The sequence below is a fragment of the Meles meles genome, chromosome X, assembly GCF_922984935.1.
Source record: "Meles meles chromosome X, mMelMel3.1 paternal haplotype, whole genome shotgun sequence".
In the NCBI taxonomy this organism is placed as follows: domain Eukaryota; kingdom Metazoa; phylum Chordata; class Mammalia; order Carnivora; family Mustelidae; genus Meles; species Meles meles.
The window spans coordinates 51,359,525-51,373,437 of NC_060087.1; the positions used below are offsets into that span (position 1 = coordinate 51,359,525).

The 13,913-nt window shown below is 40.4% G+C and overlaps 1 protein-coding gene across 12 annotated transcripts in view; it reads right to left on the reverse strand.

The window, feature by feature from the left end:
- Positions 1-13,913, reverse strand: part of ARHGEF9 (Cdc42 guanine nucleotide exchange factor 9) — a 240,285-nt gene that overhangs the window by 119,642 nt on the left and 106,730 nt on the right. For 10 of the 12 annotated variants that reach the window (XM_045995752.1, XM_045995751.1, XM_045995758.1 and 7 more), the window contains one exon: positions 7,391-7,582. The exons of the other annotated variants lie outside the window; for them this stretch is intronic. In XM_045995752.1, the coding sequence (XP_045851708.1) occupies positions 7,391-7,582 (192 nt within the window). The remainder of the gene's footprint in view (positions 1-7,390; positions 7,583-13,913) is intronic. 12 annotated transcript variants of the gene reach the window in all.

Consider the following 13,913-nt stretch of genomic DNA (forward strand, 5'->3'; position numbering starts at 1 on the left):
TGTATTATTGGATCCTATTAGCTAGGATCTTATGGAGAAATTTGGCATCATATTAATCAGGTATATTGGTCTGAAATTCTCCTTTATTATGGGGTCTTTGCTTGGTTTGGGGATAAAAATAATGCTGGCCTCATAGAAATAGTCTGGAAGTTTTCCTTCTCTTTCTATATTTTTGAAACAGCTTTAGGAGAATAGGTGTGATTTCTTCTTTGAATGTTTGGTAGAATTCTCCAGGGAATCCATCAGGTGCTGGACTCTTGTTTTGGGGAGGTTATTGATCACTGTTTCAATCTTGTTACTAGTTATTGGTATTTTCAGGTTGTCAAGCTCTTCCTTTTTCAGTCTTGGATGTTTATAGATTTCTAGAAATGCAGCCATTTCTAGGTTGCTTAACATACTGGCATAGCAATTGATAATAATTTCTGATGATTGTTTCCACTTCCTTAGTGTTAGTCATGATCTCCCCCTTTTGTTCATAATTTTATTAATTTGGGTCCTTTCTCTTTTCTTTTGGATAAGTTTGTCCAGTCGTTTATCAAACTTATTAACTCTTTCAAGGAAACAGCTTCTAGTTTTGTTAATTTGTTCTACTGTATTTCTGGTTTCTGATTCATTGATCTCTGCTCTAATATTATTTCCCTTCTCGTGCCCAGGTTAAGTTTATTTTTTTGTTGATTCTCTAGATCTTTAAGATTTAAAGATAGTTTGTGTATTCTATGTAGAAATAGAAATAGATTTTTCTATTTTTTTTTTTGACTGGATGACTTGGATGGGAATGTTTTCCCCCCTCAGGACCACCTTTGCTCTATCCCATAGGTTTTGAATCAATGTGTCTTCATTCTCATTGGTTTCCATGAATTGATTAAGTTCTTTGATTTTCTGATTGATCCAAACATTCTTGAGCAGGATGGTCTCTAGCTTCCAAGTATTTAAATTTCTTCCAAACTTTTTCTTGTGGTTGAGTTCCAGTTTCAAAGCATTGTGGTCTGAGAATATGGAGGTAATAAACTCAGTCTTTTGCTACTGGTGAGACCTGACTTGTGAACCAGTATGTGGTCTATTTTGGAGAAAGTTCCATGCGTGCTCGAGAGGAATGAGTATTCTGTTGTTTTGGGGTGGAATATTCTGTATATATCTATGAGGTCCATCTGATCCAGTGTGTCATTTAAAGCTCCTGTTTCGGGTCCTGGGATCGAGCCCCGCATCGGGCTTTCTGCTCCGCAGGGAGCCTGCTTCCTCCTTTCTCTCTGCCTGCCTCTCTGCCTAGTTGTGATTTCTCTCTGTCAAATAAATATTAAAAAAAAAACAAAGCTCCTGTTTCTTTGATTTTCTGCTTCGTTGATCTGTCTGTTGCTGAGAGTGGAGTGTTAAGATCTCCTACAATTAATATTATTATCAATATGTCTCTTTATTTTGGTTAACAGTTGGCTGTTCCCATGTTGGGGGCATAGATATTTACAATTGTTACATCTTCTTGTTGGATATACCCTTTAAGAATGATATAGTTTCCTTCTGTATCTCTTACTACTGTCTTTATCTTAAAATCTAGTTTGTCTGATACGGGATTTGCTACCCCATCTTTCTTTTGTAGTCTGTTGGCATGAAAGATCATTTGACTTTCAATCTGGATGTATCTTTAGGTTCAAAATGAGTCTCTTGTAGACAGCATATGGATGTGTCCTGTCTTTTCATCCAGTCTGCCATCTGTGCCATTTTACGGGAGCATTTAGGCCATTCACATTGAGAGTGACTATTGACAGATAGGATTTTTCATCATTTTGCCTGTGATGTCCTTATTTATATGGATTGTCTCTGTACATCTCTGTTCTGTATCACTCTTGGGGTCTTTCTGCTTTTATAGAACCCTCTTAATATTTCTTGCAAGGTAAGCTTAGTGGTCACATATTCTTTCAATCTGGGCCAGTCCTGGAAGCTTATCTCTCCAACTATTCTCAATGACAGCCTTGCTGAATAACAAATTCTTGGCTGCATATTGTTCACATGTATTACCCTGAATATGTGCTGCCAGCCCCTTCTGGCTTGCCAGGTCTCTGTGGACAGGTCTGATGTTATTCTGATATTCCTCCCTCTGTATGTGAGGAATGTCTTCTCCCTAGCTGCCCTTAAAATGGTTTATTTGGTTCTAAGATTTGTGAGTTTTATCATCACATGCAGAGGACTGATCTGCCCTCATTGATCTTTGGAGGCTGTCCTGTCTGCCTCTAGGATACAACTGATTCTTTCATTCCCCAGATTAGGGAAGTTCTCAGCTACTATATGGTCAAGTATATGTTCTAGTCCTTTCTCTCTCTCTACCCCCTCAGGAATCCCAGTAATTCTGATAGTGGAACATTTCATGGTTTCATTGATTTCTCTAATTCTGTTTTCATGGACTTTATGTTGTTTGTTCCAGGCCTCTTCCTGATCCTTCTTCTTTATCAGTTTGTCTTTAAGATCACTCATTCTTCTGTCTCATTTACCCTAACTGTTAGAGTATCTAAATTAGATTCGATCTCATTGATAGCATTTGTAAGTTCTGCCAGATCTGCTCTCACTTCTGCCATTAACAAATCTCTGATGCCATTAATAGCTTTCTCTAGCCTCACTATTTATGTAACTGCTATCCTGAAGTCTATTTCTGACATCTTGCTTAGATCCATATCCATCCATTAGATATGCTGGAGAGGCCCTTGTCTCTAAGTCTTTCCTTTGTTGGGAATTCCTCCTACTTGTCATTCTGTTGAGTTGTGGTTGAGGTGATGCACAGCTAAAAATAACAATCACTATCCAGGCAAAGTGCACCTTGGGAGGTTTCAGAGCAATCAGATGTTACCGCCAAAAAGAAAAAAAAAAAAAATCCAGCCAACATAAGCCCTAAGAATAAGATTTATAAAGTACAAAAACAAAACAAACAGAAGTCCAACAAAAGAAAAAGAAAAAAAAACAGCCCAAATGAGTCCCAAATGTAAGATTTATAAAGTACAAAAACAAAAGCAAACAAATAAACAAAAATACTGACAAAATAAAAATAAAAATAAAAAGGGAGGGTGGTTATAATCCCTGATATGTTGGCAAGGAAAGGTATTTCAGTTCTTCCTGGGTGTATCTTGTTATCTTTGTTAAAGAACTCAACTTCCCAGAGATAAGGATAACTAAAACTGGTATATATATAAAGATAGTATTGAACGGGGAAAAAAGCACTACACTGAAATTTGTACCTATCTATCTATCTATCTATCTATATCTATCTATATATATATATTAAAAAAGAAAAAGGAAAAACATTATATGTATGAAAAACTTCAAGTCAAAAAGTTATTATGGAATATGTTTTATTAAACATCTAGTTGAAATGGCAAGAATCATGAGAAAGAATTTTAAAGAAAGACAAAAGTTGTCTCTAAGAAATATAGTCTATGAGGCAATACCAGGAGCTTAATATACTCTTTTCCCCTGGTATTGGGTTTTTACAGTTTTATGGGGGACCCTGTGTTTGTTGTCCTCTTGTTCTTTCAGCATGTCTTCTGAGGTAGGGGCCTGTGGTGTTGTTTTTCAGTTTATCCTGCTTGGGTGGAGTTGCCCTGCCCCATATCAAGGGGCAGAGCTCTGTGGAAATCAGTTTTATGGGCTTTTGTTCTCTGGAGGCTTTTGTTCTTGGGTGGCTTTCCATGACTTTTCAGAGAGAGTCAGAGCAAAGTAAACTGTCTGCACCCAGATCTCTGCCTCAGAGAGAAGCCACAGACTGCTCTTCTCTGAATCCTCCAGAACACACTGTCTCCACCTCTGCAAACCCTGTTGAATACTGTAGACTGCCACAGGCAATGAGCACCCTCAGTGACCCTCTCAGTGGTCATCTGAGGCCCCTGCTTGTCTCTGTACCCCTGTGCCATCAAAAACGCAAGTGATACTTGTCTGGGTGAACCCCGTCCTGGTGGCTGTCATTCCCAGGACTGCTGACTCATGTCCAGCTAGATCTTCTCAAGCATGGGCAGGCAGCATCTATGGCTGGTTCCAGGGCAGTGGGCTTAGGTCTGTGCCTGTGGCCACCTGGTCCCAACAATTCTCCCTTAAGTCCCTTTGTTTTGTTTGAGTGCTGTTATCAGTCCCTTTCCATCTCGTAGTCACTGGTCTCCAAGCTATAGCTGGTCCCCAAATGCAGGAGCACTTTCACATTGGGGTATTACTTTCCAATGGCTCACTTCTGGTGGCTCCCTCACCCTTCTGTTTATTCTCTGATATCTGTCTGTGCAATCCCAACTCTGTCCTGTGTACCTTTCCACTGATGAGCCTCTGCCCCCATACAGATCCAGAAGTGTGTAATCTTACATCTCTGGCTGATTTCATGGGTATTCAGAGAGCTCTGGTAGATATCCAGCTCAATCCAGGGGACCAACTGAAATAGGGTCCCTTACTCCTCTGCCATCTTGCCCCCCTTGAGCACTTGTATTTAATTTTAACTTCCAACAGTATTTACTGAGCACGTACTATGTGTCAGAAACTGTTCTAGGTTCCTCTCCAAAGGGGGAGACAGTGTGTTCTGGAAGATTCAAAGAAGAGCAGTCTGTGGCTTCTCTCTGAGCTGGAGATCTTGGTGCAGACAGTTTACTTTGCAATGACCCTCCCTGTGCTAGGTATTGGGGAAATATCAGTAAATTAACAGGTAAAATCTCCCTTCATGGAATTTATACTCTATAGGAAAGAAGAGCAATAAAGAAAACATGTAAGGAAAACATACAATATATCAGATAGCAATATGTAAAATAGAGCAAAATAAAGCAAAATAAAGCAGGAAAGAGGGAGAGACAGTACAATTACAACTTTAAATAGAAAGTTCAAGGAAGATCTCAAGGAGAAGGTGATATCTGAATAAAGACTTGGAGGAGGTGAAGGTGGGAGCCATGAAGATATCTGGAGCAGGAGTGCTCTAGGCAGAAAGAAAAGCCACTCCAAAATCTGTTGCAAGGGGTATGACAGACATTTTTTTTTAGGAACAGCAAGAGACCAGAGTGTCTGGAGTACGGACAGAATATGGGAAAGGTGAAGGAGATGAAGTCATAGAGGTAAGAATATGTTGATCACACAGGAATTTGTAAGTAATAGTAAGAACCTGACTTTTTTTTTTCTTTGACAGAGAGAAATCACAACTAGGCAGAGAGGCAGGCAGAGAAAGAGGAGGAAGCAGGCTGCCCGCGGAGCAGAGAACCTGATGCGGGGCTCGATCCCAGGACCCAGAGATCATGACCTGAGCCGAAGGCAGAGGCTTTAACCCACTGAGCCACCCAGGCGCCCCTAAGGACCTGACTTTTACTCAAGGAGAGATTGTCAGCCATCATATGGTTTTGAGCAGAGGAGTTATATGACCCAACTTAGATCTTGATAGCATCCCTCAGCTGTCAGGTAAAGAACATACAGACCCTATGCCATTACAAGACAGCTAACATTTTATAGCAGTGCTCCTTTAATATATAATGTAAGTCAAATAGGAACCTTGTTAAAATGCAGAATTTTACTTGGTAGGTCTGGAGTGGACCTAAAGATTCTGTATTTCTAACAAGCCCCCAGGTGATTCAGATGCCAGTCTAGAGCAGAACACTTTGAGGGTAAGAGCTATGTCCAAGGCTAGTGTGGACCAGAACTCTATTATATGTTTGCTGAATGAATGACATATTAGTGGTTTGATTCCCAATGCCACATAGTACATTTCAGAGGGTAATTTTCAGCTATTTGTATGAAGGTAAGGAAGAGGAAAAGATAAAAGAGAGACATGGATGGTTGGGTGAATAGATGAAAAGGAAAGGAAAAGAAAAATACTTTTTTACAAATGACTATAATATTATGTTTACTTAGTTTATCAAAAACTTAAGGGTTTGGTATAGTTAAGCCCACTGGACAAATCAGAAAAATCTAAAGTCAGAGGAGTTAAAGGGCAACTTCAAGGCTACAGAGTTCCTAAGTGACTAAGTCAGGATGTGAAAGTGAGCATTCCATGTCCCCACAGCCGTTGTTCTTTCTACTCTACTGCTTCATAGAAGGGGAAGTGGAGATAACCATTAACCTTCCCAGAAGGGAGGGAAAAAAATGAGTTGAGGTGAAGAAAATTAAGGCTCATAGTCCCTGGATTTGATCTTTCTAGATCTGCACTGTCCAATGTGGGTGCCATTTCGTCACACGTCTATTTAAATTAAAACTAAATAAAATTTAAAATTCCATTTCTCAATCGTACTAGCCATGTCTCAACCACTCAATAGCCATAGAAGGCTGGCTTGTCACTACCGCATTGGAGAATGCAGAAGTATTTTATCACCATAGAAAGTTCTATTAGGTAACAATATTCTAAAGAAACAAGAACTTTTGAAAGTGTTAAACCTGCACTATTGATTCCAGAGCAGGTCCTGACCTCACTCAATAGCACTTGGGGGACAGAAAGTAGGACCTGACCCCTCATCTGGAAAGAAGGGGATAAACATATTCAAAGTAGATTTTTCCCTGGGTCAAGCAGAATATTATATGTGTGTGTGTGAGAGAGTGAGAGAGAGAGAGAGATTTTTTAAAACATTCTTTCCTCCGTTTCCCATTGGTATTCCAAACTGTTCAGTAACATGCCCTTTGAAAATGTCAGCTTGTCTCATGAGCTCAAGAGAGGATGAGAAAAAGGGCTCTCATTCTTACTCAGGTTAGAGAGATGGAAGGGATAGAGTCAGGGAATATGGAGCCACATCTCCTGGGGAGCAAAGTGGCATGTTGAAGGAGCTGGGACTTATCTACTCCATCCTTACCTTCTCCAGATTACTCCCCCTAAGCACTGTTCTGCTCAAACCCAAAACCAGTGTTCTTCAAGTGAAGGAAGAGGACCAATAGCATCAGTTTCAATAGAAATGCCTGTTAGACATAGAGATGGCTTGGTTTACCCCAGACTGAGATTTCACAACTTTGGGGAGGCAGAGGAGGATAGAATCTGCATGTTCAACAACACTTCAGGGACTGTTGTGCACATTTAGGTTTGTGAAACACTGAGTTGGAGTGAGATGTGTCTGTGCTTTAATGAATAAAGTCAGGCTTTTACGTGGTGTGGCAACAACCAATCAGAAGCTAAAAGCATAGAGGTAGAGACTGAGGGAAGGGAAGGTGGGGGGAGGGAAGCAGGGAGACACAGAGAGAGAAGGAATATGAGGATGAAACTTAGACAGAGAAAGAGAAACTGATACAGGGACTGAGAAGCTCCAAGGGAGCTATTTCACCTACTGAGCAGAATATAGGAGGCCAATCCAGCTACTCTTTTCAATATCTTGGGAATGTCACAGAAAAGCTCAGCAGAGTTGTTGGTTCTTCATGAAAATGTCCTCTACCCCACCCTGGGCGCCCCCACATATACTATCATAGCTGGGCCTACCTCACAAATGTCCTTGAGGTGCTTGATATAATGACGTTCGGTGCTCATGATCTCATTGATGACATTGGCTCGCATCTGGTCCCGGTTCTGTAGTGGCCGGCCCAGACAGAGGCAGTCTGAGTTGGGGTCCAGGTGCCCATTCTGCACATCACTGGGCCCTTCCTCCACCCCATCCTCCTGGTTCACCCAGAGCTGTGGAAGCAGGCAAAAGAATAATAATAGTTTCCTTCTTTGAAAAGTTTCTAGCCAGGTTAAGAAAAAGGATAAACTAAATTCTTCAAGTATTCAGAGAACACTCAACCAGAGGCCCCTGGTTTGACTCTATGGTAGCTTGCTGGCTTTATGCATGATTTTAATCCTCTCTAGGCCTCTGATGACCTATCTGTAAAATGGAGGATGCAGAATGATACAACTAAATCATCTCCGAGAGGTTTCTTATCTAAGATTCCAGACGACAAAAGAGTTACATCAAATAGAACCCATTTTTTTTAATTTGAGAGAGAGAGAGAGTACACAGAAGGATAGGGAGAAACATACTCCCTGCTAAGAAGGGAGATGATGTGGGGCTCAATCCCAGGGCCCCGAGATCACGACCTGAGCCAAAGGCAAACACTTAACTGACTGAGCCACCCAGGTGCCCCAAACAGAACTCATCTGTGCTTGAGCATATCTAAGTAGCAGTTGGATTTAAAAAAAAAAAAAAAACAACAACGGATGAATCTACATTAGCTCAGGCATGTGCCACAACTTGATCAAACATAATACCTATGAGCATGGAGACCAAAATTGGATACTGGACTGAGCATCCTGAAAATGGGACCTTCGGTGTTAATTTACACCAAAAGATATACAAATAATTAAAATTTGACTATAAAATGCCTTAGGTATGTAAAGATCTCTACATCTTCAATGTTGGGGTGGACATGACAAAATGTCCCCAAACCACATAAGAGCAACAGTTGATTGAGCACTTACTACACAGCAATCACTATGCAAAGAGTTTTCAATGAACTGTATTACTTAGTCCTGCTAGCATATACCATTATTACCTCTATTTCACAGAAGAGGAGACTGGGGTTTAGAAAAGTTAAGGAATATCTCCCAAGTCACACAGTTAGGAAAGCAGAAAAGCTGGGATAGGAATGAGGTGGTCTGACTTCAAAGCGTGTGCTCTTAATGACGGTACTAGTATCTTTGCACCTCTGTTTTTTTTTAAAGATTTTATTTATTTATTTGACAGACAGAGATCACAAGCAGGCAGGCAGACAGAGAGAGAAGAGGAAGCAGGCTCCCTGCCAAGCAGAGAGCCCGATGTGGGGCTCGAACCCAGGATCCTGGGATCATGACCTGAGCTGAAGGCAGAGGCCTTAACCCACTGAGCCACCCAGGCGCCCCTGCACCTCTGGTTTTATGGAAAACAGGAAAGAGTAGGGAAGGGCTTGGGCCAAGATGATTTGAGAATTATCAGAATCATCAGAAATAGATAGAGCTGGTAAATGTTGAAACTATACATCCCAAAACATGAAGGCAAAGGGATGCAGGAAAACCTCCTTTGGGGAGGCTGTGTGAGATGTTTCTGGATCTGGGATGACAGCTTAAATCAGGGAGATGGCTTATCTCCCTAGTCCTAAGAAGAAGGAAGGCCAGGGGGTCAGGGAAAAAGGTAAGGGTGGAATGCTAGGAGGAGTGGTAAAATCTGCAAGGTTACTTAGACAAAGAGCTTGTCAGTTGTCTCAACAGCTTTAATCAACAGTCCATCTTTCCCTTCCATACCCCTTTCCCCTGCACAAACTTTCTCTACTTTCCTGCCTCCAAAGCCTGAGATCAAGCAATTTAAATTTTTTTTAATTTTTTAAATTTTTTTTAAATTTTTTTAAAGATTTTATTTATTTATTTGACAGAAAGAGATCACAAGTAGATAGAGAGGCAGGCAGAGAGAGAGAGAGGGAAGCAGGTTCCCTGCTGAGCAGAGAGCCCGATGCGGGACTCGATCCCAGGACCCCGAGACCATGACCTGAGCCAAAGGCAGCGGCTTAACCCACTGAGCCACCCAGGCGCCCCACAAGCAATTTAGATGCATTACTATTTCTGCCACCAGAAAGGCCTACTGGTGAGTGGCCTTAGGAGGACAGAGGTTTTGGGATGGAGCTAGAGGAACATTAGTTATTTCTAAACTCTGTGTATTCTCCCTATCATTTTGCATCATAGAGGATGGGGGGGTGGTTACCACCCAGCAAACCTAGAAATATCACCAGCATATAGTCTATGTATTTGTCATAGGCCATAGCAAGTAAAGAACACTTCATTTTTTTCAATGTCATTTTTCTCTTGTTATTATTTTTTAATTTTTTTAAATTTCTTTTCAGCATAACAGTATTCATTGTTTTTGCACCACACCCAGTGCTCCATGCAATACGTGCCCTCCCTATTACCCACCACCTGGTTCCCCCAACCTCCCACCCCCCCGCCCCTTCAAAACCCTCAGGTTGTTTTTCAGAGTCCATAGTCTCTCATGGTTCATCTCCCCTTCCAATTTCCCTCAGCTCCCTTCTCCTCTCCATCTCCCTATGTCCTCCATGTTATTTGTTATGCTCCACAAATAAGTGAAACCATATGATAATTGACTCTCTTTGCTTGACTTATTTCACTCAGCATAATCTCCTCCAGTCCCGTCCATGTTGCTACAAAAGTTGGGCATTCATCCTTTCTGATGGAGGCATAATACTCCATCGAGAACACTTCATTTTAATGCACTTTGCATACACAGCTAAATGTGCAAAAATGTATCTCCATTCAGAAACTTTCATCCTTTACAAATGTTCTATTGGAAATCTCTCCATCTTTCAAAGGTCAACTTTGTGTCTTCAATATGCTAACAGCTGCCCTATAATACAATCAATAGGCAATGATGAGGGATGATTAGTCAAGGAACAGATCTGTTCAAAAAGGTGATTCTAAGGCATTGAAGCAAGCACATCATATACATGTCATCTATGTGAAACAATAAAAGCCTCATCCTATAATAATTCATTAGGTTTTCCCAGCTTTTCACAATGTAAGCTAAACTCTGTTATAAAAAGGGTACAAGAGGTGGACTTTTAAGAGATTTAAAATGAAACATTTATTTTCTTCTCAGGAGTTTAATACAAGTCAATTCAAAATACTGGCTTTTGGGTGGCTGGAATGAGATGACTCTCTGAAACAGTTCCAGTGGGAAGGAACACAGGATATCTGTGGGAGTGGGATTCAGACAAGCAAATGTCTAGAGACTGGCAAGTTGAAAGACTTTCCTGGAAGTCTTCTCAGAGTACTTGAAGACTATTTGCTTTAACCTTTACTGAACGCTAAGCAAATTTGGGTTAATGCAATGCAATTTAACAAAAGTCTATTTTGAACCTATTCTTTGCCTCACCACTAACTACAAGAGACACAAGGATGAGCAAGATTACTAATTCCTCCCCATCCCTGCTGCCTCAGCAGTTCCAGGGAGTGCTTTCCAAATGAGAGAATATCACTGGTCTTCATCTCTTCCTATTCCATTTCCACTGTCATGGTCCCCTCTCCCTAGGTGAATTCCTTGGGTTATCTCCCAACTCCAATTCCTCCCATGTCTCATTATCAGAACAATTTCCTTAACTATCACATTGATTGGCTAGTCTCAGCCTCCAAAATCCTCAATAGTTCCCCATCACCAAGTCCAAATCTCTCACCCTAGAATTCAAACATTACCATAATTTGGCTTCAATTTTCATTTCCATCCTTAGCTTCTACTATGTCCTCCAGGAAGACTGGGCTTCTGCAAACTGGTCTACTTTCTGTCTACAAATATTCCCAACCATGGTCTTTAATCCCATACGTGATCATATAAATAATAGAATACAGAGGCTTTCAACCACTTCAGCAACAATGAACCAACATTTCAACTTCCTGATAAGAAACTTAAGCCCATAGAGGAGAAATAATGTCAGGGAATTACCAACTTACCCAAATCCCCATTTTAATATGCTTTTTTATTTTGTACATATCTTCCTTTTTTTTCTTTGCTTTTTTTTAATTATACAATAGATACAGGAATACATTTGCTTTGTAAAAAGTTAAAGAAAAAGAAGACGATTCAAAATATTAAAATCAGGAATAAAAGACTAAATATTACTGCCAAGCTAACAGAAAATTTTAAAAAATGATTAAAGGGAACAATATGAACAACTGTATGCCAAAAATTAGATAACCTGATGAAATAAATTCCTAGAATCATAAAAACTACACAATATGACTGAAGAGGAAATAGAAAATCTGAATAGACCTATGACAAGTAAAGAGTATTGAAAACTTCTTGGGGGGGGGGGCACACCTGGATGGCTCAGTGGTTTAAAGCCTCTGCCGTCGCCTCAGGTCATGATCTCAGGGTCCTGGTATCAAGCCCTGCATCAGGCTCTCTGGTGGCGAGCCTGCTTCCTCCTCTCTCCCTCTCTGCCTGCCTCTCTGCCTACTTGTGATCTCTGTCTGTCAAATAAATAAATAAATAAATCTTTAAAAAAAAAAAAACAACTTCTTGGGGCACATGGGTAGCTCAGTTGGTTAAGAGTCTGCCTTCAGCTCAGGTCATGATCAAGCCCCGTATCAGGCTCCCTACTCAGCAAGGAGCCTGCTTCTCTCTCTCCCACTACTCCTGCTTGTGTGCTCTCTCCCTCTCTCTTTTTCACTGTCAAATAAATAAATAAAATCTTGAAAAAAATTTCTTACATGGGAAAAAGAAAAACAAAATAACAACAAAAAAAAAAAAACCAGGACCAGATGGCATCACTAGTGAAGTCTACCAAACATTTAACATCAATCTTTCACAAGCTTTCAAAAAATAGAAATGCAGAAATTCCCAACAAAATACTTCCAAATCAAATCCAGTAACATATATATTTTTAAAAAATCCACATTACCAGTGGTACTGGCATAAAAACAGACACATAGACCAGTGGAACAGAGTGGAGAGCCCAGATATGGACCCTCAACTCTATGGTGAAATAATCTTCGACAAAACAGGAAAAAATATTTAATGGAAAAAACAGTCTCTTCAATAAATGGTGCTGGGAAAACTGGAGAGCGATATGTAGAAGAATGAAACTCGACCATTCTCTTACACCGTACACAAAGATAAACTCAAAATGGATAAAAGACCTCAACGTGAGACAGGAATCTATCAGAATCCTAGAGGAGAACATACGTAGCCACCTCTTCGATATCAGCCACAGCACTTCTTTCAAGATACGTCTCCAATGGCCAAGGAAACAAAAGCGAAAATGAACTTTTGGGACTTCATCAAGATCAAAAGCTTCTGCACAGCAAAGGAAACAGTCAACAAAACAAAGAGGCAACCCACAGAATGGGAGAAGATATTTGCAAATGACAGTACAGACAAAAGGTTGATATCCAGGATCTATAAAGTACTCCTCAAACTCAACACACACAAAACAGATAATCATATCAAAATATGGGCAGAACATATGAACAGACACTTCTCCAACGAAGACATACAAATGGCTATCAGACACATGAAAAAATGTTCATCATCACTAGCCATCAGGGAGATTCAAATTAAAACCACATTGAGATACCACCTGACACCAGTTAGAATGGCCAAAATGAGCAAGACAGGAAACAACGTGTGTTGGAGAGGATGTGGAGAAAGGGGAACCCTCTTACACTGTTGGTGGGAATGCAAGTTAGTGCAGCCACTTTGGAGAACAGTGTGGAGATTCCTGAAGAAATTAAGAATAGAGCTTCCCTATGACCCTCCAATTGCGCTGCTGGATATTTCCCCCAAAGATACAGATGTAGTGAAAAGAAGGGCCATCTGTACCCCAATGTTTATTGCAGCAATGGCTACGGTCGCCAAACTGTGGAAAGAACCAAGATGCCCTTCAACGGATGAATGGATAAGGAAGATGTGGTCCATATACACAATGGAGTATTATGCCTCCATCAGAAAGGACGAATACCCAACTTTTGTAGCAACATGGACAGGACTGGAAGAAATTATGCTGAGCGAAATAAGTCAAGCAGAGAGAGTCAAGTATCATATGGTCTCACTTATTTGTGGAGCATAACAAATAACATGGAGGACATGGGGAGATGGAGAGGAGAGGGAGTTGAGGGAAACTGGAAGGGGAGATGAACCATGAGAGACTATGGACTCTGAAAAACACTGTTATGCTGTAAATAAACAAATAAAAAAAAAATCCGCATTACCAGATGGAATTCATACCAGGAATGCAAGGTTGATTCAACACATGAAAATCGGTAAATGTAATACACTATATTAATGGAATAAAGGTTTGAAAAAATACATAAGCATCTCAATAGACACAGAAAAAACACTTAGAGAAATCCAACACCTTTTCATGATAAAAAAGAAAACATTCAACAAATTTGGAATAAAAAAGAGCTTACTCAAACAACTGATAGAAATTTATGGAACACCTTAATTAATGTACTTAATGATGAAAGGCTGAATGCTTTCATCCTACAA